The sequence below is a fragment of the Antedon bifida genome, chromosome 8 (assembly GCF_963402885.1).
Source record: "Antedon bifida chromosome 8, ecAntBifi1.1, whole genome shotgun sequence".
Lineage (NCBI taxonomy): Eukaryota > Metazoa > Echinodermata > Crinoidea > Comatulida > Antedonidae > Antedon > Antedon bifida.
Window position 1 is genome coordinate 12,850,432 of NC_136233.1, and position 22,622 is coordinate 12,873,053.

Below are 22,622 nucleotides of genomic sequence, written 5' to 3' on the forward strand. Positions count from 1 at the left end.
TGTGTTGTTACCAGTATATACTGTATTTCATTTTCAATTGTGGAAGTGTTGGGATCAATAGTATAGATGTGATGCGTTATTAAAAAACATGACCGTTTTCATAATATGAATTTTATTCACAAACATGAACTTATTCATAAACATAAACTAATTCATAGACATGAATTATTGATAGACATAATCTTATTCACAAAATGAACTTATTCATAAAGATAAACTTATTTATAAACATGAGCATCGCAAACATGAACATATAGGGCTTATTCACGAACATGAGGTTATTCACAACCATGAATTTACTCACAAACGTGAACTTATTCACAATATGAACTTACTCACAACCATGAACTTACTCACAAACACGAACTTATTCACAAACGTGAACTTATTCACAATATGAACTTACTCACAACCATGAACTTACTCACAAACACGAACTTATTCACAAACGTGAACTTATTCACAATATGAACTTATCCCAAACATGAATTCCTTCACAAACATGAACTTATTCATAAACATGATGTATATCAGCATCAATTGTTTTATCATCGGTATCGTCATCGTAATTCCATCGATATCGTCTTATCGTCATCGTCAGTATCATAATTATTCTCGATATGTTAAATATCATTGTCATCAAGAAACTAAAACAGTAAACAAATTACTTTAAATTTATCAGTTAGACTGAACATATTTAATTTCACAAAACACGGTCAATTGCATGAATGATAGGTCCAGCCTTAATTAACTTTAACAAATATAATTTGTTCGTTAAACCAATCTCGAACGATCGGTGTTTTCCAAATTGTACAAAAAAAACCAATGTGAATACCTATATCTTGTGTTACAAGGTAGGCCTACTTTTTAAAACGAACTTTAGTACTCAAATACAGTATCTGTTAATATGCCCAGGGAACGTCTTAACTAAATAAATACTTAATAATTTAACAAGCATGCATACGTTTAACATTGGAAATCATGTCAAACAATTTGTGATTAACAATATTGATCATTTATTTTAATTTAAATATTTTTTAAAGCAAACATTATTTCCTTAACTACATTTATTTAAACAATATTGCAGAAAACCTCATTTTACTATAAAACAATGCAACGCACGGTACACTTCCGGACATAACGTTTAGATCAATGTTTTGACATCACAGTATGGGATAGGCATATTCCTCTTCGATTCAGAAGAATGAATTAAGTAATAATTATCGGTTTTTAATATACTAAAGTAAAAAAATTACAATTTCTCTGATTAAAAAAAATATATATAAAAAGGTAATCTGAATTTGGTGATGATCATAAGGCAAGCGATTTGGTATTTACGTGTAGTTTCTATAAAACGTATCGTCTTCGAAGTTTTGTCAAATATACGATCATAAATATAATGCGATTAAAAGCTTAGGTTTCAAAACACTAAAAACAATGAAAAATATCATATCAACAATAAAACAGTATCAACAACTTTATAGTTTTTTAAGTAGAATATAAAAAATCGAACTTTAAAGTAAGATCTTCATTTTCATTAAATAACATGCACACATAAACAAAGACTTTAATTACAATCTTAAATATCATATTTATACAGATAAGTTTGATGAAACCATTCAAAATGATGGAATTCTTGGCATGTTTACAATTTTGCCGTTCCAGACATTCTCACCAAGATGTTTGGTTTCACATTCGTCACTTTGGAAAAAACTCCCCACTGTTAACTTGCTAGCTTGGTCCAACACCCACATTGCTAACACCCGTTGAGGTTTCACAATGTTGGTTTACAGTGTTTTGTTACATCTAGCAGAAATATATTTATATCTATAGAAGATTCGTCATCGTAGAATCCTTACAGCCATCTTCTTAAAAGACAAAAACAATATTCCACTAAAAAAATATAGCGATAGGCCTAGTTTTCATTACACTGGTCACGTCGTCAATGGCTGTCGTAGGACGCACTTGTGGTCGGGCTGTGTGACTGTACCATTCTGGCCTGCAAGATCAACACAAAAAAAAACAATAAGTCAATAATATTGTGGGACATTAACTATAAATATATTTAATTAACAAAGTTAATATGATTGATTGTATTCCGGGGTAACCGTTCTTAAAATACAGTGACGCCATCTCTCTCTACGTACACATATAGAGACCTCAATGGTCTTAATTGTTGAGAAAGTTCGTATAGCTCTGTCTACACTATCAAACTTGTTTGACAAAAAAGTGTGCGCAAATATGGTAGTGATATGACATCATCGTGTCCATATATGGGTACATCACATTTTTTTGTCACATAATCTTTGATAGTGTAGACATAGCTTAACGTTATGTAAAACGAATAGGACATCGATAAAAATAAATGAGGAACAACATTTCAAGAATCCTATTGTGTTTCTGTGAAGTCTCTTTCTTTTATTGAATTAATCAATGGATCTCCCGGAATTCTACAAACAAATTTAACAAAATGACCGCATAGGCCTACATGAAACCGACTGCTTAGTAGGCCTACCGTACCGGCTCCTAGTACCGCGATTTATTATTTTATTCATTACCATAGAAACTTACATTTGTGTTTTATAATCTATTGTAATATGTTAATACCTTCAGTTCAAATAAAATACAATTCCGTAGAATTGTAAGAGATAATTAGAATTTAGTAGACAAATCTTGATTTCCGAGTACCACCATGTTTTGCTGCTTAAGTTAAACGTCTATCGGCGCACAATGAAGTGATTTATAAAAACCATGACATAATTTATCAACAATTTTAGCAAATGAATTTCAAAGCTCTGAAGCATTAGTCATCGACCGATGATTACGAAATCCCGGCGCTCAATTAATGGACGCGCCAATAACGATAGGAATGCGTAAACAGGGTGGCATTATACAAGAGGGTTTGTTTTTAATTCGGGTATTTTCCTTCTTATTTGATGTATTATAGTAGTAGGCCTCTCAGTATACTAAATATCAACAGAGAGAAAACTATAAATAACTCCGATAAAAGAAAAATACTAATCCGTCTATAATAAATTACTGTATAAGGTTATTTGATTTATAATTATCACAGATTCAGATTAAATTTATTGTCATATGTAAATGTAATAGAAATAAATAATCTTGGTTCGAAGAACAATATGACTTATATGAATACCAGATTGTACACAAAAACATTAAAACAAACAATTTATTTCTGGATCATTAACCACCAGGCCTAATTATAATATCAGGCGGACAGAATGAAGTTTTTGATCTGGCACTGGATGTATAGCCAGGGCCAAAATGAGTGGGGCCTACGCCAACTAATGTGTAGGGCCTATATATTATACAACGTATTGTTCTAGCTGAGTAGGACAGGTATTGCAACACGAAATACGTAATAGATTTGTCACAGCGGGGCAATAAAACGGTATTGTTGCATTACGAGACAGTCAATTTTATTTTCTTATCCTTCCGTTGTCAATTCTTTTCTTGATTTCTTAATTCCAACCAAATACCAAGGTGATGATTTACACACAACTTAAGGTTCGTCGACCCCCTGTATTGTGAAATTCCCAGAAAACCCACAAAGAAGAAAAGATCCGATGATTGCCGGAAGCAAAATATAACGGAACAACAGTTCGGATGTTCGATCGGAAGTTGCAACAGCTTCCCAAAATAAATACATTTAATTTGATATTATTTTATGATATTACTGTCAAAGTGGTCTATTGAAAACGATCGTTTCATTTCTGGTGATATAACTTATATTGGGTTGTTTATATAGCACAAAAGCAAGCAGGTATATTTGCCTTGTAAATTTAGTTACACAATACGAAATGTCAATACAACACGGCACTGTATCAGACAATCAATATTATACCGGGTTTTTGTCGAACTTAAATTTACATACAGGGCATTCCACCATTAAAAGATGTTCAGTCTCTTATAAATGGAAAAGAAGAGACACTGGGAGAAAGACAAACAAAACCAGAACAAAACAAAATATATGTGAAATTTAGTGGTTTAATTAAAGAATGAACCCGTTTGTTGTTTGTCGTTGATGATGATGTTTTACTTTTAAGATTCTTCTTCGTCAAAATGTTGATACTGTACAACTTAAATTTAATTTAAGTCTTCGTTAATTTTAATGCTAAAGACGTTAATCAATAAAGTCCGGTCAATAACAAAAAACTCGATTAACTCTTCATCACAAAAATGTTGTAAAACGAATATTTTTGAAAGTCATGATTCATTGCGAGAAGACAGTTAAACTTGAAAAAGTACGGTACGGAGACAGACAACTTGATGTAGATTCTCTAGCGTTTGTTTTGATTGAAGAACAGTAACGCCACAAACACGTCATAAATTATTACAACAGGAGACACAAAACTCTTAATTCCCGCCTAAAATCAAGTAATTTTTTGTTTGACCATATTTAATGAGGGTGATCCAGTGGATGTTCACAAGAGAAACATATACACAAGATGCTCTACAAAACAAAGTCTTAGGCCTATTACAAGTCTTTGGGAGTGGAGTTGTAATTGTGTCCTTAGGAAAAATCATGACATGTGACTGACGGGACTTGAACCCAGGAAACTGGGAGCATCATAACCACCAAGCCACAACTCCACTCAATAGGCCCGTTCAGATTTAGTTACTACCAGGCTAAGAGTATCGCTAATATTAATGGGTATGATGCAACTTACACGGATAAATAATAGTAACGTCAAGGTTAATCATATATTCCATGTTAATACCAGGTAGGATTTTATTCCGGTAGTAGTGAACTAATTAACCGGTAGGTTTGTTTGTCAACAAGGAAGCATTAACATATAATGTAAATAGGGTTTACCGGTACCCGGATGAACTATGAATGGATAGGAAAACAAATCGCTCGTCGCGATCTAAAACATATTGTATTGAGGAAGCTAAAATTAAATTTAATATGCTGGCATAACAAAGTATTTCTATTGTCCCAACTTAAGATTACTATGACGTCAGCGATACGTTTGTAGGCCTACCAGTTCGTACAGTGTCGCGAGGTTCGCGAAAATAGTACCGCTACGATTTATTTTCTGTAAAATTAACCTGAATGTAAAATAGGACTTTTAGGACATTTAGTATGGCATAGAGATATTAAAGTGAATATCCCTATGGTTTTGGGGATGAGAAATTGGAAGTACCGTAACGCAATTTTGTTTTCTTCCTCGTATTTTTAATGATTTATTGAGATATGAAAATAGATAAAATATATATTCAAATGAGATTAAATTAATTTTAAAATTTAGACAATCCAGTAACCTCTTCTTTTCGACACCTCTGTTCAGCACTTCGACACCCCTGTTCAGCACGTCGACACACCTGATCAGGGTGTGTATATAAAGGGACACATTTGCCGTAAAACGAACAAGGAGAATTGTAAACGGCGAGCATCCTATTAATTATAGGACATTATTAAGGGGATTCGTATTTATTATATTATTGTCGCTTTGATTCCTGAAATTGTTCGTGGTTTCGCTTTGTATGACATTATATGGATTCCCACACAAACGGTAGTAGGTCTATTTGCAAAAATGTGTCAGGCGCCCCCTAATCTTTAATACCGGTATAATTTAAATAACCCCTTCAAATATTATTTCCAGCGACACCCAAACGTTGCACATAAAAGGTCTTTATTTTTTGCTATTTGCAATATAGGCCTAGGCTTATTTCTTTTCTTTCTTTTCGCTAAAATGACCGTATTATAACACAATACGAGCGTACAATAAATAGGAAAACTTACAAGACGAGTAGAACGATTTTATATGATTCTGATTTCATCATTACACCTTTTGGTAGTATAAAAGAGTATTGGTATTTCTAATTTAAACATCGTTTTTCTTGAAATTCGAAAAAATATACATTTATTGTGGTGGATCGAACACACCGTGATAATACAGGTATTACTCACCAACCACCAACTCACAATTTGTTTTTGTTTCATAGACTTTATTATATAAAATGTTTTTATTATAGGCCTACTGTCAATCATTATAAAGTGTTTATTAAATATTTTGTTACTGTTTGTGTCCATTTTTTAAATGTTAGTGACTATATTACGGTCGAATTTTATTTTATTTGTTTGTAATAACTACGCCATGACAATGCATATTTAAGTACGGCACACGAATTCACTTTACATAGTGAATGGACGGTACGGTATTACTTAGAAATTACGAGGCATCTTATATTATCAACTCATTGAAGTTCCAACAGGAAATATTTACTACAATATCAAATGAATAAAGGTGTGGTTTGGACGTTTTTAAAAATAATTTATATTTCTATATCATATATTCGGTATCTTTATTCAATCAAGAATATCCATTAAAATACTAAATGAATATAATGGTGTATAATATTAAAATGCACTGTCGTTTTACATACGAATTGAAATTGCTGAGCAAATATATCATTAAAAGTTACACTCGGTAAAACTCGTTTTTGAAATAAGGGCTAGGCTACATTAGGCAGTATATCGTGGCTTGACCAGCTAACAGTCTATACATTTATCTTCAGTTCGAAAAAAGAGCTTTGTTTGTGGTCTATCTAAATTTGATATAACAGTACGAAATCAAGGCTCGACTTATCTGTCTAATATATAACAAAAAGGAAAAAAAAAGAGTTTTCTTGCGATCTATTCAAATTTAAAATGTAGGCCTAAGCCTACAGAAATATCATGGCTTGATTAGCTAAGTCTATCGCATAGTGACACAATACATTCACTTCGGGGAAAACATATTTTTGGTTGTGGTCTATCCAAATCATGTTTCGGCTTGCGAGCCTAGCATACACAATGTCCTTAAAAAAAACCTTAGGAGGCTAGCCAACTGGATCTTAATTTGAGCATGGCGAGCTAAACTTTCCAGTAAAGCACACGGTACAAGTCTACGTAATGGGCTGGTCAAATGTAGACTAGCCCATGATGTCGGTAGTTGGTCCAAAAAAATGAATGTAGGCCCTTAGGAAGGCTATAGATTTCTTTGATAAAAACCAATTCAAATGTTGATTTTATTACGGATTGAGCAAAAACATAAAATAAAAAATCTGAAAAATAGCAACATTACAATAGCATTGGTACTTATTTACATGAAAAAACAAAGGATTTTGTACACACCTATCGAACTCTCACCTGGGCCTCATTTTCTACACGTCTTTCTTGCCTCGAATGCAACCCCGATAGTCGTTGTCGTTCTTCAAATTCACGAAGTCGCCTATTCTTTTGTTCAATTGTATCTAAAAGTATTTTATTTTCGGTCTAGAATAAAAAAAATAATAATAAATTCGTTTATTTAAAATCTCCAAATTAATTAAAGACAATACAATTTACTGTATAAATGTAATGTGATATAATCATGTGATTTTAATTTAATTGATGTATAACAACGATAAATGTAAGTCACGTACTGGACTGGGAGTTGATCTTATATATTGAGTAAATTGTTAAATATCCCTACTCATTTAACAAGCAACCATTTCAACATTTTATTTATTTATTTATTTCATTTCCCAACCAACAGTGAACTCATGGCTCACCACTTACAGGAGGGAACACAGACAAACACGTACACATACAATAAAAATATTAAACTAAACTACTAACAATGTTACGAAACTTACGGAGATTATTACTAAAGATATCTAACTTAGGGTTTCTTAAAGTAAACGAATTATAAGTTTGAATTAATCTACAAATAAAACCATTTTTTTAATTATTAAAAATACATTTTGAATTGTAAAGAATGGCCCACTACCTGAAGTGTGATTCTGATCATAAGATATTTAATGTCGAAATATTAAATCTTTATAATGATGACGTGTCATGTATTTAAATCGTTTCTTAACATTAAAGAGACTTAGAAATATATTGGAAGACATAATTTCCTTTGTTTTAGCACCGAAATTTAGTACATTAATACTTGTGTATTTCTTCTATAACCAAAATGACAGTTTTATAAATAAGGCATCTTAATTCTTAATTCAAGTTCTTAATTCATTCATTAATTCATTCATAATGGTATATTTATTAAAATCATCTTCACAGAAAAACTGAATTGTGACAATTTTTTACATTATTAAAAGGTACTTAAAATGTTTTAAAAAGTTAGGATAAAATAACATCAAAAATTGAGAACCACACAATACATCATATAAAAACATTAAAATAAACGAGCACATCAAAACTAGTAAAAATCTAAATGACTGGCCAAGTGAATTGAAAAAAAAAAAAAATTACCTAACATATTATATTTGATTCTTATTACTTCAACATTATATTATACAGAGGGATAAAATTATTTTCAATACAGAAGTAAAATCAGTTGTGGTTCCACTGCCTAATCATGTATGGAATGGAACTGTTACGATATCTTAATAAATTTAGCTACGTTAAAACCGTTTTGGTTGTAGGGTAGGCTACGATACGGTTTAGAAAAGTCTCTAGGCCCTTTATTGTTTGTTGTGTGTTTCATTTATTTATTTTCCACACATTGAACAAAAAGAACAGATATATATAAAATCAAATAGCCGTAATAAATCATGGCCATGTGCTCTGCCCTTTAACATAAAGCCCCGTCTAAAATATGTATATTGACCTACTGGCATTGAACAAACCTATCTGTCTGTGGTATCGATTCTACTTATGAAATTCATATTTGCATAAAAACCACAATAAGTTTATATTTAGTTTTATCTATTTAAATAATGTTAAAAATTCGACAAGGGAAGTCTATTTGTTTAACCTCCTGGTAATGTAGGCCTATTAGTAGATAAGATCAATTTGATTATAAATGTCTATTAATATAGAAAGATTTCGCAAAATGTTGTGTTTAAATAAATTGGCTTAGATGGGCCTAGCCTACATTCGTGGAGGAAAGAAATGGAGGAAACAATTAACAAACTATTGAACATTTCACATATCGAGTTTAAATATTTTGATTTATTTAAAGATGTATTGTCCCCCAAAAACATGAAAAATGAAGATTAATTAAATCAGACTTTGAATAGGTTATTTTGTAGTTTTAATAAAGTTAATCACTTCCGTAGAAAAAAAACTGGAAAAAATAATGTTTTCACTTATAAAATAACATAATAAATGGTTAAATTCAACCAAAAATCCATTGGCTGGCAGCCAATTTGACCATTTTTTGCTTTAAATTCCAGTTTTTTCAGGTAAATACATTTTTTTTGGATCCAATTTTTGGTTGAGGTCAATAACTATTATGTGACATTAAAATGGCATATTCAAAAACAAAAATTAAAAAAAATATTTTTCAGGGGGACAATACATCTTTAATCAAATTCATTTATTTTAAATATTGTTTGATCTTTTATATTCGTAATTCGTAACAAACTGCGCACCTATTTTCCTCTATTAATTGTTTATATTGGAATATGTTTTGTAAGTGAATTTTCAATCCATTACATATCAATTATACTGTAAATAGTATCATATTTTTAGGCCAGACGTTTGTTTGTGATCGGCCATTTTGTTTAGTAACGGACTGAACAGTATCCGTTGGTGAAAAGTTCAGAAAAATTACGTGCGTCTGGTCTGAAACTCGAATCGCATCGTGTATGAGTTTTATTAATGAGCCAAGATTTTAATCTTAATAATTAACAAACGGAAATTATTCAAAAGGATTTCAATACATCGGTATTCTGTATTATGTTACCGTGTCTATAGTGTATCCGTACAAGATTGTTCTATAGTTTGCCTATTGAGCCTATCTGTTTGATGCCGTTACCGTGTCTATAGTGTATCCGTACAAGATTGTCTATAGTTTGCCTATTGAGCCTATCAGTTTGATGCCGTGGCTATGACATTGTTAACATACATTCACGTATTAAATTAAGAATACAATAACGAACTTTAACACAAGTGTGCTGAAGTTAGGCATGGCTGACTTTAATGTAGTATTGGTATCCATTGAGAAAACATCAACATAATAAACCAGCTTTACATGGCTGTTTTAATGCGCCGACTACTATTTCAAATATAAAATTGGAGTATAGGCCTATATCAATATTCAAATATCCAATGTTTTTAAATGCGTTCAAATCAAATCAAATAAAATTAACATTGATTTCTTCCACATAAAATAAGAACAAATATCCAATATAAATTGTAAAATGAAGGAAGAGGGCAAAACTCAAAAAGTAACGCCAGGTGAAAAACAGAAATTCTATTAATACAAAGACCTTGTGGCGAGCTAGCCCTAAATGTAGGGTATACGGTAATAAAAACATTAATCATCAATCGGATATATCATGTTATTAACCGTAACATAACTGGTTATTTCAATCAAAAATCAAACAAAATAACATTTATTTCCTTCATTCATAAACATAAAATATAATTTCTTACAATTTAAAACATGAAGGAGGCACAGATTTAAAAAAGCAAAGCTTGTGCTGAAAGTGTCAACAGAAAAAAATACAATTTGTAGCCTACATGTAGGCCCTACAGATAAATACAATTGGGACATGTGCAGATAAATAGGCCTATAATTGTTGACAAAATGTACTTAAAAAGTATACAACTCACCGCTGCTCTGTCGTGATCAAATTCAATACAGCCTAAACCATCTAATCGAACCATATCTATCCAACCAGTCCATAATACGCTAACACCATTTAATATAAAATGTGCTTTTAAGTGTACCTGAAACAAATAGAATAATGTCTTTAAACAAATAATAATAAAGGCATATTCATTGTGTTTTTTTCCGAACGATGGAAGCACTTTTATCTAAGCCTGGCCAATTATCGCTAGGAGGCATGGTAAGGGTTTACACACGACGGCATACGTAGACGATGTTGAAGTAAAATTACAATTTGTAGCTAGGCTTATATATTTTTAATTTCTTAATTCACACACAGTTAAATTATAATTTATAAATGAAACAACAATGGAAGAAGCTCATAAATGAATGTAAACCTTATTCTAATATGTATTTATTACTCATATTATAAGTACAGGCATTTCTTCATGGGTTATTTCTCACCACAAAACCAGACAAAAAGTTTATGCATTGTTAAACGTTATCTTTCGATTTACGTGGTTGCCTTTATAGGTTCGCATTGAAAATATTTATCCTTATTCACCAATCGGGACAAACAAATCTATTTTAATGCATCAACAATAGATGAGTGATGAATCATAGAACCGAATTTGAATAATTATTGTGACGTCACTCGACGATCCAAAACATCGGATTAAATCAGCGTAGGTTTCTATCGAAGCTACAAACGACACCGACTACAACTGTACTTTTATACTTTTATAAGGTTTCGAGATGAAAATACAACTTCGGACCAAATCAAGTGTCCACTCGACGATGCCGAACGGATAGACTATGGTAAAACATTGTCAATCGTCTCACAGAAAGTAGTGTTTCTTTAATACTTTAATAGGTTTTTGCAGTAGTGGTAAAATGCTACAATATGAGGACACTTTCTTCTCCTTATTATGAATATCTCAAAGAAGGGGTTCTGTTATACAAAATATAATATCCTCGTAAATAAACGATAAAATAGATCTTGGAACTCTAGCCTACTTGGCATACGCCAATTTTTGGCATAAGTATTTTTTTATATACACAGTTGTTCAGTTGAATAAATAGGATATACTGAATTTGGTGCCAATGTTACTGTTTTCACAGGAAAAACATTGCGTGCCCTTTGATATCTTTCTCACATAAAATTGTTATGTTGGCCTACTATTCGGGAAAGTACACGATGATTTGTTCCAATTTCGTGCTCATTGTCGTGGATTAAATAAAACATTTTTATGATTAGACAAAGTGTACAGAACATTTTTTTTAAACAGATAAACGTAGGCGCACCTCATACCATTTTAAAAATATATTTATGAATATGATTTCAAATAACTTGATTTAAAAATCTTCTAGTCTATATCAATCGATACAGAAGATTTGTCTGGTCCAGTAACAATAACATGTACATATTAAACTTTTAATTCTTTTGGCAATAGGCCTACATTAAAGATATTAAAGTAAACGTATCTGTATTTGAAGTGAATAACAAGTTGTACTCAAAATGTTGTACTGGAAATACCTATACTTATTTACGAAAGGATAGGCCTACTTTGTTATCACATTCAACTATTTCCACTCAGAGGATCGACAGTGGATGTGGAAATATTTCTACACGTGTAGTGGTATGTACTGGAAACGTAAATTCTGAATGAAATTGGAAGAGGGCCAAAACCAAACGAAAGTACATGCATAGTAGTCCCTTTGTTGCTGAACATGTGAAAATAGTATCAGTGTAAAGTATACGCTTCAGCCGAAGATTTGCAATGATTTGTGCCGTATGTTAATAATCAGTCAGTCAGCCAAGGATCGTTTTCCAAGAAAACCTTATTGAATCTCACATGATCCAGACACATAATAATTATTTTACAGTTTATTACAAAGGCTGTTGAAACAAAAACTAATTAGTCTAAGTAAATTTTACTAATAAGATTAAATAAACACTCTGTTTGTAAACAAATCATATATCCTTAGTCTCAGTTTGTTTCGACCAGTAGTATATTCAGTGAAATTAGTAATTTTTTCCCCTGGGTGTATTATTAATATATCAGCGACAATTTCAAAGCTGGTTGTATTATTTTTTTGATACAGAAATTAGTATTTTCTATTTTTCTTAATCTGGTTGTACACTGTTGAAACACTGTCCGTACATGCCAGTTTTGACTCTACTGTACATTAGCGCAATACAGATTAGGGATGGCTGATTTGTTCTGTTTGTTAATAAAACAATATAATAATATTAATAATACAGTAGTACTATTTTAAATGTATTTTATTATATATTTTATAATAAAAGGTGTGTTCTATAATATACGGAAATGTATATACTTCTCTATATAAATTGAATACATTTTCCTTAACGATTTCCTTCAAGATAAAACCCTACCCTAATTATTTAATGTCAATATAAACGTACTTTATTTTCTTCCTAGATTTAATTCTAAAGTAGTTCAAGGATCTACGTTTTAATATATTTTTATATTCATAAATATTTTTTTAATTTCAAACGTGAATAATGTTACATTACTGCGATTATTCAAACACGTGTTTCTAAAATGTGGTTTTAAACCGAATATCACGGACATTTAATTATTCACATGGGCAATGTGACATGAAGGCATGTGCAATTAAAAGTATAAATGTTCAATACTAAACAACGATCAAATATTGATAACAAAAAAAATAGCTGTTATATAATATTTTACATTTGAATTTACCACCGCGACCTTAGATTATCAAATTAATAATTTCACAATAATTTATCTATTTGGCTCCGGGTTTCCGTTACATACAAGTTTGTTGGAATGACAACTTAGAAACAGAGACAGAAGTCCGTATTGAACTCCAAGCACTTGGCAACATTTCTTAAATTTTAAGATATTATTTGGCAACCATTAATTTTTATCTGGTAGAAATTCATATTAGACCTAAAGGTAGGCCTATAACATTGCAGTAGAGTTGAGCAAGATATATCACCAAATCAAACTGGTTGTAACATTTAAATTTTGGCAACGTTTTTTTAATTTGAAGATGTTATTTGGCAATTGTTATATGGTAGAAATTCATATAGGCCTAAGACCTAAAGGTAGGCCTATATCATTGCAGCAGAGTTGAGCAAGATATATCATCAAATCAAACTGGTTATAAACTTTTAATTTTGGCAACGTTTCTTTAATTTGAAGATGTTATTTGGCAACCATTAATTGTTATCTGGTAGAAATTCATATTAGATCTAAAGGTAGGTCTATATCATTGCTGCAGAGTTGAGCAAGATATATCGTCAGAATCTTTACAACCAGTTGTAAAATTTAATGAAATTAATATTCGTTAATTCTTTCTATATTTCAGACATACCGATCCATTAGATAGTAGGCCTACAACATTGGGTTCATTGTACTTGAAACTTTGCGTCTACGATACGCTGTACTTTTATTTACATAAAGTTAAACTTCTTTGTTGTCTAATGCTTGATTTAAAATAATGGTGAACTTTTGTAAAGAAACCAATGTTTTTCGCAGTTATAAATAAAGGGTTCAATCTTGAGTTATCTAGCCTGTCGCATTAAAGTTGTACTAATGAACATGCTGCTCCTATGCCGTCAGTTTGCACAAAGAACCTTGACAGTTTTAAAACACTTTTAAAAACTTTCTTGCTTTTTATAAATGATAGTATATTTTAATTTTCAAATTGTATCAAATTAAATTTCAATATCTTTTTAAAATATATATATTTTAAAATATTATATTTTATGGAATTTGCGCAATATTGCATTAAATTATAATTTCCTAGGTCTTAAGTTAAATTAAATTAAAAATCTTCCCTGGTCGTATAATCTTTATTTTACATTGCTATATTCAGACTAATTGCATAAACCTAAAGCCATACAAAGTTAAAAAATTTAAATATATACATATACAAACTTTTTGTACGCGTGGATTGATAATTGTGAATGCACTTTTGCTTGCTCACCTACTTAATGTGATTGAATCTCTGTCTGGAAACTGATTCAATTGTAAAATGTAAACGTTTTTATTTTGACTATGGTAGCCGTCAGTCAAGGCTATGTTACGACTTAAGAAGAGGAGTTTACTTGGGTGTGGGACGGCAGTTGCTTCGGCGGAAATTCGATGTCGGGAAAGCTTCCGAAACAACAAAAATTGGTAACGTACTTACAGTATACAGAGTGTGATATCATTAACTTTAAGTTCACTCAAAGGGAAAGGGCATCGATTTATAAAGAACCCGACTGTTTATAACACATCAAATGTAATTACAAAAAGATTGAATCTTATGCTCTTATCATGAAACAACGGAGCAAGGGTGTTTCGTTTCCATGTAATAACCCGTGACTAATTATACAAATGCATGAAGATATGTGTCATGAGGATGAGTGTGCATTGGTATTGTAACACCAGATGTAAGCCTAATTCATTATGAATTACAAGACACAATACATGGGTTTGAACACTATACGATAGCCGACTGTGGGTTAACTGAAATCCATTTCACATCATGCTGGGGCAAGAAATTGACTTTCGTGCTAATTGCAGACGTTTTCGTTTGTGTGGAAAATGGCATTGCTTTACACAGTGACGTACATAGGTCTTTGTCTAATTGTAGACCATTTTGTAACCAAGGTTTAGTAGTCTCCGATAATGTTAATTTCATTGACAGAGGTATCTGCGGAGATTAATATTAGGCCTTTTGGTAGAGCAGTACTTAATTTAATATCATTTTTAGTATCGTTGTAGGCCTACATCTTAAATAATCAGATAAAAGCAAGTTACATGTATGAGGTAAAAAACTTATATCAACTGTTTTTCTTCAATTCTGGCTTTCGTACCGGAATTCCGTAACTCGAATGGATACTGTACAAAAAATGCCGATGCGTATAACCGGTATCCCGTCCGATGCGTATTGGTATTCCGTAACTCGGACTGATCTAATACGGTACCAATTATTATCAATGCGATCGGTATTCCGTAATTTGGCTTTTTTTACGGTACCAACAATTTTGAATGCGGTATTCCGTAACTCGGCCGGTCTAATCCGATACCAAGGATTTCTAATGCGTACCGGTATTCCGTTAGGTGTGTAGTAATGATAATTAAAAGCATCATTTTCATTATACATAAGTAGGTACTTGAAGTAGCCGGTAATCATAATAAGCCATATTGTATATCCGACAGCTCAAATAAGGCAAATGAAACCACAAAACCATAAACGCAACGCCACAGTATACTACGGCACGGCACTGTACAGTAGGCCTACTACTATAATACTAGTGCTCCCAATACAATAGTAGTTAAACCACCAAATTGTACAGTAGGCCTATATAACAAAATACCAAAAGATAATTAATCGAATCGATTAAGTCTTACCAAAATATATCAAATAGATTATTAATAATGTTGTACACATTTTTTACTCGAAAAATTATGTATATTCAACTATAATAAAGATGTAGAACTGTTACATATTGTATAGATTGTAGGCCTAGCAAGATAATGTGAGGTTACGTTTGGTACTGTGCGTAGCGACGAAATCTCGGCATTTCTTTTTATATTCCACAGGTTCACGGCTACAGGATTTAAAGCTTTGTCTTATTATTCGGTTCAAAAATGGAAAACTCTTGTGTGGGACGAGAATAATAAAAAGCCTACACTGGATACTAAACTGCTCCATTATCATTTATATTAAGCGTATTATCATTGAGGATTTAAGTGAACAAGAATAATTATATAAACATGTATACATCCGGAATGAATTTTTTGAATAGCTGGTTCTACTTTAGCGTTGTTTCTGCGTGGGATACGTACGGGTGTATGATTCAACACGTGGGAACCGCGCGTGTTGGGACACCCTACACATGAAGACGATACCAATACACGAATAAAGGTGACGAAATGTACCACCAATTCAGGAACCGGAACAGGAAAAAAATAGGGCAAGCCTCTCTGACCTTGCTACTTGTACGTGATACACATGTAAGCCTGTCTAAAAAGACCGAAGCTTCTAGTGTAATGAAAATCATACGCGTTTTACGACCTTTTTAACACATCAAAAAAAATGAGAATGCCTATAATATGTAGGCCTACGATGATACATACAATACCGGTAACTTCTTACATAAAAAACAATTTGATCGTGATGTTATTCTGTTCCTTGAACAGTATACACTTACCTTGCCTCGTTCCCGTTCAAAATCAACATATTCCCTTGGTGGAGGCCTATCTATTTTATCGTCTGCCCATGAATTTGGGACGAATTGAAGGTGAAGATTTGTTCCAGTGGATATAATTGCCTGTCGGTGGTATAAACAAAATATAATATGAGTGACGGCAAGTGGTTCCATATTAAAAACTAGGACGGTACTTGACCCAATGGTGAAATGTATAATAGCTCCTAGGCCAAAAACATGTTTCTATACCAGACATGATACATGAGGCCTACCGTTTTATGTAAAGGGCTTTTTATTATGGCTATATTTCCGACTTTCTTGCTACATATAACGAAATAACTTTTAAACATGATTATGGATAGGCCTAGGCCTACAATTAAAATTGATTTTTTTTTCAATTTACTAATTTGAATAAATTGAATATGATTAAATTAAAGTCGAAATTTTCATTATTTTAATTAAGGTCGTTTATCACCTGTATAAACATGATTTTAAATAAATCATCAAGTTCGACATAAACACAAATGAATAATATGTAACATGCAGAAAACATAGCCTATATTTTATTTACATGTTATACTCTCGCCTGATATTGTACTTTATATACGCTTATCTGCTTACACATATATGCTTACTACTGGCCTAAGTACTATAGGCTTAATACTAAAAATAAAAATGATACTTACAAATTCCGAATGACCTTCTCTACAACCCGATTGAAATCTTACTTGTCTTTCTTCTATGGATCGGTCGCGAAACCCAGTGTACCTAATCTGAAAAGGGGAAAACCCGAAATATTTTAGAAAATTCACAATCAAATAAAATAGGCCTACGCATGTATATTTCCAATCCAAAAAAATAAGAATTAAGTAATATAGCAAATAGTATTATTATCCATAAGTATTTGTTTCCGATCGGTGAAAACCATAAATAAACGTTGATTGTATGTCGGTCTGTAAAAGCTTCTGCGTAAACAAATATTGACAATTCTTTTAATTGCGTAATCGTGATGAAAATACACAAAAACATGAGCAGAAGCCTGAAGATCGACTTTATTATGTATCCATACGATGATAAAAATCAATATACTTGAATGTATACCTCTGACTCTCGACAAAGTTTTCGAAATAGTTCATCATTTTCAAATTTCGCTCTCTGGTCTGGAACCACTCTCGGCATGTTAGCTATACTATTCATGGAGTAGTGTGTAGTAGCGAGGTATGCACGCTTCGTTCCTTTTTGTGGTAATTCTTCTTCTAGTATCCTACTACAAAATAATCGTTGGTCCTGCTCGGTTGCGGTTAAGTGATTGTGTTTGGTTGTTAAATAACGCGTTTATATTATCATTCCACTGACTAGTATCATTGTACAGATCTGATTGGCTAAGCGTTTTTATCAGGAAGTGAGGTCGATGACCGCTTGCATTTGTAGTTCTACGACGTAAATACAGCAGTTAGCAATCGGCAGAGTTCGTCGTGGGTTGTTATCGTCGACGACTAAACTTAAAGTACTTACTTAATTCGATCACAACGTATCTTGTAAGCTTTAACATGTACAGTGTCTGTTTTTAGCTAAACGAAACGATCCCGTAAGATCTTTCGATTCGACCATTTATTATGAGTGCATTCAAGCGTAGTATTTGCATTCGTGATGATTCAAGGAAACCATGTGACGACTACAACGTCACAGTTCTTGATGACGTCACACTCTTGTTACAAGCAGCAATGACGACATAATAATACTGCGTATTATATTATCACAGAATACACATCGCTGTGTTAAGGTCTATAGATCGGCTAACTTCTGTGAAGTAATTTTCTTTACTAAAATCAAAATCTTATTTGAATACATCCAAATTTTAATCATGTGGGAGAGTAGGCTATATATTTATTACGGTGCTGTTCGCGGAAAATGTTATTCTTTTTTACAATGAAAACTGAAAGTGTGTTTTGTGGTGGGTGGATGATTCGCTTCATTAATATGGGAGTTTTCAGAATAATTAGCATAATTAATACTACGCATGATATACAACCTACACAGTATATTAATAATACATTTTTGTTTAAACCATATTTAATGAGGGTGATCCATCCAGCAATTGCTGATCATTAGGGACCCTCAGAGGTTCACAAGACAAACATATACACAAAACATGGAGTAAAGACACAAAATTCTCTACATAAACAAAAAAATGTATGTACCACTCCTTGGTAGGCCAAGTGGGCCTAATTTATGTTTTTTTGTTAAGCCATACCGTAACTTGACAAAAATGACAAACAAAAAAACAAAACTTGTTGAATTCTACAAACCATACCTTTATCCAATTTCTTACGACGATACAAAGTTGTTCGATATCTGCAATACATTTTAAAGCTACATGGACGTCGTAACGTTATATCGAGTTATAGGCCTATATTTACAGGAGATGAAAACCTGTTGAAATTTGTAAAAAGTATATAAGTATTAAACCCGTAATATTGGTTGATTCTATTAAAGATGTAGGCCTATTGTCCCCCTGAACAAATAATTCTTACAATTTCTTTTTTTAATATGCCATTTTAATGTCACATATTATTTATCCACCTTGACCAAAAATTTGATCGAAAAAAAAATAGATTTACCTGAAAAAAATGTAAGTTAAAGGGAAAATAGTCAAATTGGCTGCCATCCAATGGCATTTTGGTTGAATTTAACCATATATTTTGTCATTTAAGTTAAAATATTTCCCTTTTTTCTACGGAAGTGATTAAGTTTATTAAAACTACAAAATATAACCTATTCAAAGTCTGATTTAATTAAGCTTTATTTTTTATGTTTTTGGGGTACAATACATTTCTCAAAACACACATATGTGATATGTTTTCATCGCATGGATGCTCGGTCGATTAACGTACCAATTTATGAGTCACCCTCGTTTTGAGAATGACATATTTTCAAGATTGCAGGACAGACAAACGCTGGCGGTAATAGTGGCGGAATCATGCACAGAGTGTTTAGTTACAAATTTGAGATTTGTAATTTATGGAAAATGATTAAAACGGTAGAAATGTAACACAAAATTGGCAAGTTTTCAGACAGAAACACTACATGCTATCTAACATAGGTTTTAAGGATGCCATAGAGAGGAAGTCAATATAGAATGGGACCTATGGTAGTCTATTAGGCAAATTGATATACTGTAATACTTGTGATATGTGTGTAGCATTGTTCCAAATCAAATCGATTGGATTACTCAACTCTCGATATATTCAAATATGCGTAGGCCTATGCCTAGTTAAAACAAGCGATAATTCATGTTAAAACGGAAAAATAAATAGAAAATATAAGTCTTCGCAATTAATAAAGTGATCTTATCAATTTAAATGATAGGATGTAATTAATAAGTGTCAACTTATTACGTTTCCTCGCATCTAACTACCTACAGTCTGTCATAACAGAACCGTCACAATATAATAATAATTGTAATCCAATCAAAAATTTAAAATAGACTACAGAAGTGTTAAAAAACTAAGATATAACAGTAAGACAAAATATATTTTCGGTTACTATGATCTAGAAAACTACAATATCTTCAGTCTAAGGCTCTGTCTACACTATCAAACTTCTATCAAACAAATGTGATTTGCTTTAATATGAATACGATGATGTCATATCACTACCATTTGGGTATATCACTATTTTCTGGGCACATTTGTCAAACTAGTTGGATAGTGTAGACAGAGCTTTAGTTTTCTAGATCCGATGAAAGGTGTCCAGAAGAAGACTACTAGAAAGCTCCGTGTACTAGTACTAAACTAAAATATCTTGGTCTTGGTTTTCTAGATCCAACCCAATGATGGGTGTCCAGAAATCAAAGATCTAAAAAAACTTAAGCTTTGTCTACACTATCAAACTAGTTTGACAAAAAAAGTGTGATGTGCCCAAATATGGTAGTGATATGCCCAAATATGGTAGTGATAGGATATCATCATGTCCATATATAGGCACATCACATTTTTTTGTCACATAAAGTGTGATAGTGTAGATAGAGCTTAAGATAAAAACCGTAAGATCTAAATTCTAAATTAATTAATACTGATATTTATTTGACGAATATTCATATAAAATCTGAGTTTGCCAGTCTGAAATTTGTGTTTAGATTTATAGTTTAAATATTATGTTAAGCTTTGTGTTACTAGGCCTTATTATTCACTTTACAGAATTTAAAACAGGAGAATCTTGTGACTAAAATATACTTCTAAAAATAAATGGAGGATCTGCTTCATTAGTTCCTTTCACGCCAATAATTCTGTATCATAAAACTGATGCAAATAAACAGAATGTTCATGACACGAAAACAAAATCACCTGGTGGATATAAAAACACTTCCTTAATAAATAGTTTAAAAATAGTAGGATTGAAACAAATATCAATCAAGTCATGTGGTTTAGGATACCATGCAATTACAGCAATAAATACATTATTTAAAATTAATAGTTGTTATTAATAAGCGAACGACGTGTCTGGGGACAACGTATGTGTGATTCAGAAGAATTATCTGATTACGAAGGAAATCATACAATTCCGTATCAGTGATAATCTTAGAAAAGTTCTCCCTAAGGTTTGACAGGGGTTAGTATTTTAGGCCCACCGATCGAGGGACTAATTACCGCAATAAAAAGAGTGACATGACAAGAAAACCATGCCAAACTTGACAAAGTAATTCTACAATTTTATGTCCGAAAACAAGAAATGTAATTATGGTTTGCGGAAGACATTCTGAGATAAGCAAAGATTAATTTAGACATCAACGGCGGATAAAAGAGAAAGCACCGGAGAAATATCGATTATTATTGTCAATCAATATATCAACCACGGTCAACAAAATACCGTTCGCAAAATTATATTAACTTCCGTATATTATTCTTACGTCACAGCGAGGTGAAAATCTGAATCTTATCCTTTATTAATATGTGTATATAACCGATGTATTGTGTGGTACCTTATAGCTTATAACATGCAGCATTACCTATATACTGCAGTACATTTAACCGATGCACACTGGACTGCATACTTATCAAATATACTACCGCACCATAACCGATAATAGGCCACGTCTACATAGGCCTATATCAATACTGCATTACATATAATCGATAATTAAGTTATACTTATATCCGATACTGCTGCAGTTACGTAATCAATTGAATAGTCAATAATACAGTACACACAAGATTTCTTCTTATGATTCATTTTAAGTTAATATTATTTTTTTGTATAGCCTACCTTTTATGTTGTGTATTTCACACCACATGTTAGTTTTTGCATTTATTTTGTTTCATTTTAGGTTAGTGCGACTGTTGTAAAATGAAGTTTCCAATAAATTATTATTATTATTATTATTATTATTATTGGACACGGGTCTAGTGACATCCACTTCGATCTTTCCCGTAACATACCGTACCATATTAACACCCACCACACACCCATGTTTTTTAACTGGAATATTTTCTTATAACATATTCTGCGAAAAACGATCTCTTCAAATAGTTTTATTTTCCCTTGCGCTTTAAAGTATTAAATAGTTTTATACCAATCACGCCTACATATATTAATTGTGCTTATTATCAAGGTCGTGTTACTGGTAGTAATCCAGTCGCGTTAACCTCCTTTACCCTCCAAAACGGTGCCTTGTAAAAGTGCGTTCAAGCTGTAAATAAATAAGTAATTCCTCCTCTAATTTAAACGCCAACCCGTATAGGCATACCAATACAAATAGGGATATAAGAAACTAACAATTTAAGTTACTTTAGGTTTTCACTTGTCATGTAATGGATCCTCGGCATATGAATGTAATGGTAGCAATTAGATATTTATTGTAA

The 22,622-nt window shown here is 32.0% G+C and overlaps 1 protein-coding gene across 1 annotated transcript; it reads right to left on the reverse strand.

Moving 5' to 3' along the window:
- Positions 1–664: 664 nt before the first annotated feature.
- On the reverse strand, positions 665–18,220 carry LOC144849685 (core-binding factor subunit beta-like). The gene is made up of 6 exons (XM_078706694.1): positions 17,863–18,220; positions 17,448–17,534; positions 16,765–16,884; positions 10,571–10,687; positions 7,142–7,282; positions 665–1,999 (listed from the first exon to the last, which is right to left on the reverse strand). The coding sequence occupies exons 1-5, from the start codon at positions 17,956–17,958 to the stop codon at positions 7,142–7,144; spliced, it is 561 nt and encodes a 186-aa protein (XP_078562820.1). The 5' UTR covers positions 17,959–18,220; the 3' UTR covers positions 665–1,999.
- Between the last annotated feature and the right edge of the window lie 4,402 nt (positions 18,221–22,622).

What these genes read in the sequence shown, in the direction of transcription:
- LOC144849685 (XM_078706694.1), bottom strand. Translation starts at nt 17,958, where the DNA reads ATGAATAGTATAGCTAACATGCCGAGAGTGGTTCCAGACCAGAGAGCG. An exon ending in TTGAACGGGAACGAGGCAAG is followed by an intron (nt 10,688 to 16,764) that starts GTAAGTGTATAC and finishes TATTTGTTTCAG; the next exon opens with GTACACTTAAAAGCACATTT. An exon ending in TTGATCACGACAGAGCAGCG is followed by an intron (nt 7,283 to 10,570) that starts GTGAGTTGTATA and finishes TTTTTATTCTAG; the next exon opens with ACCGAAAATAAAATACTTTT.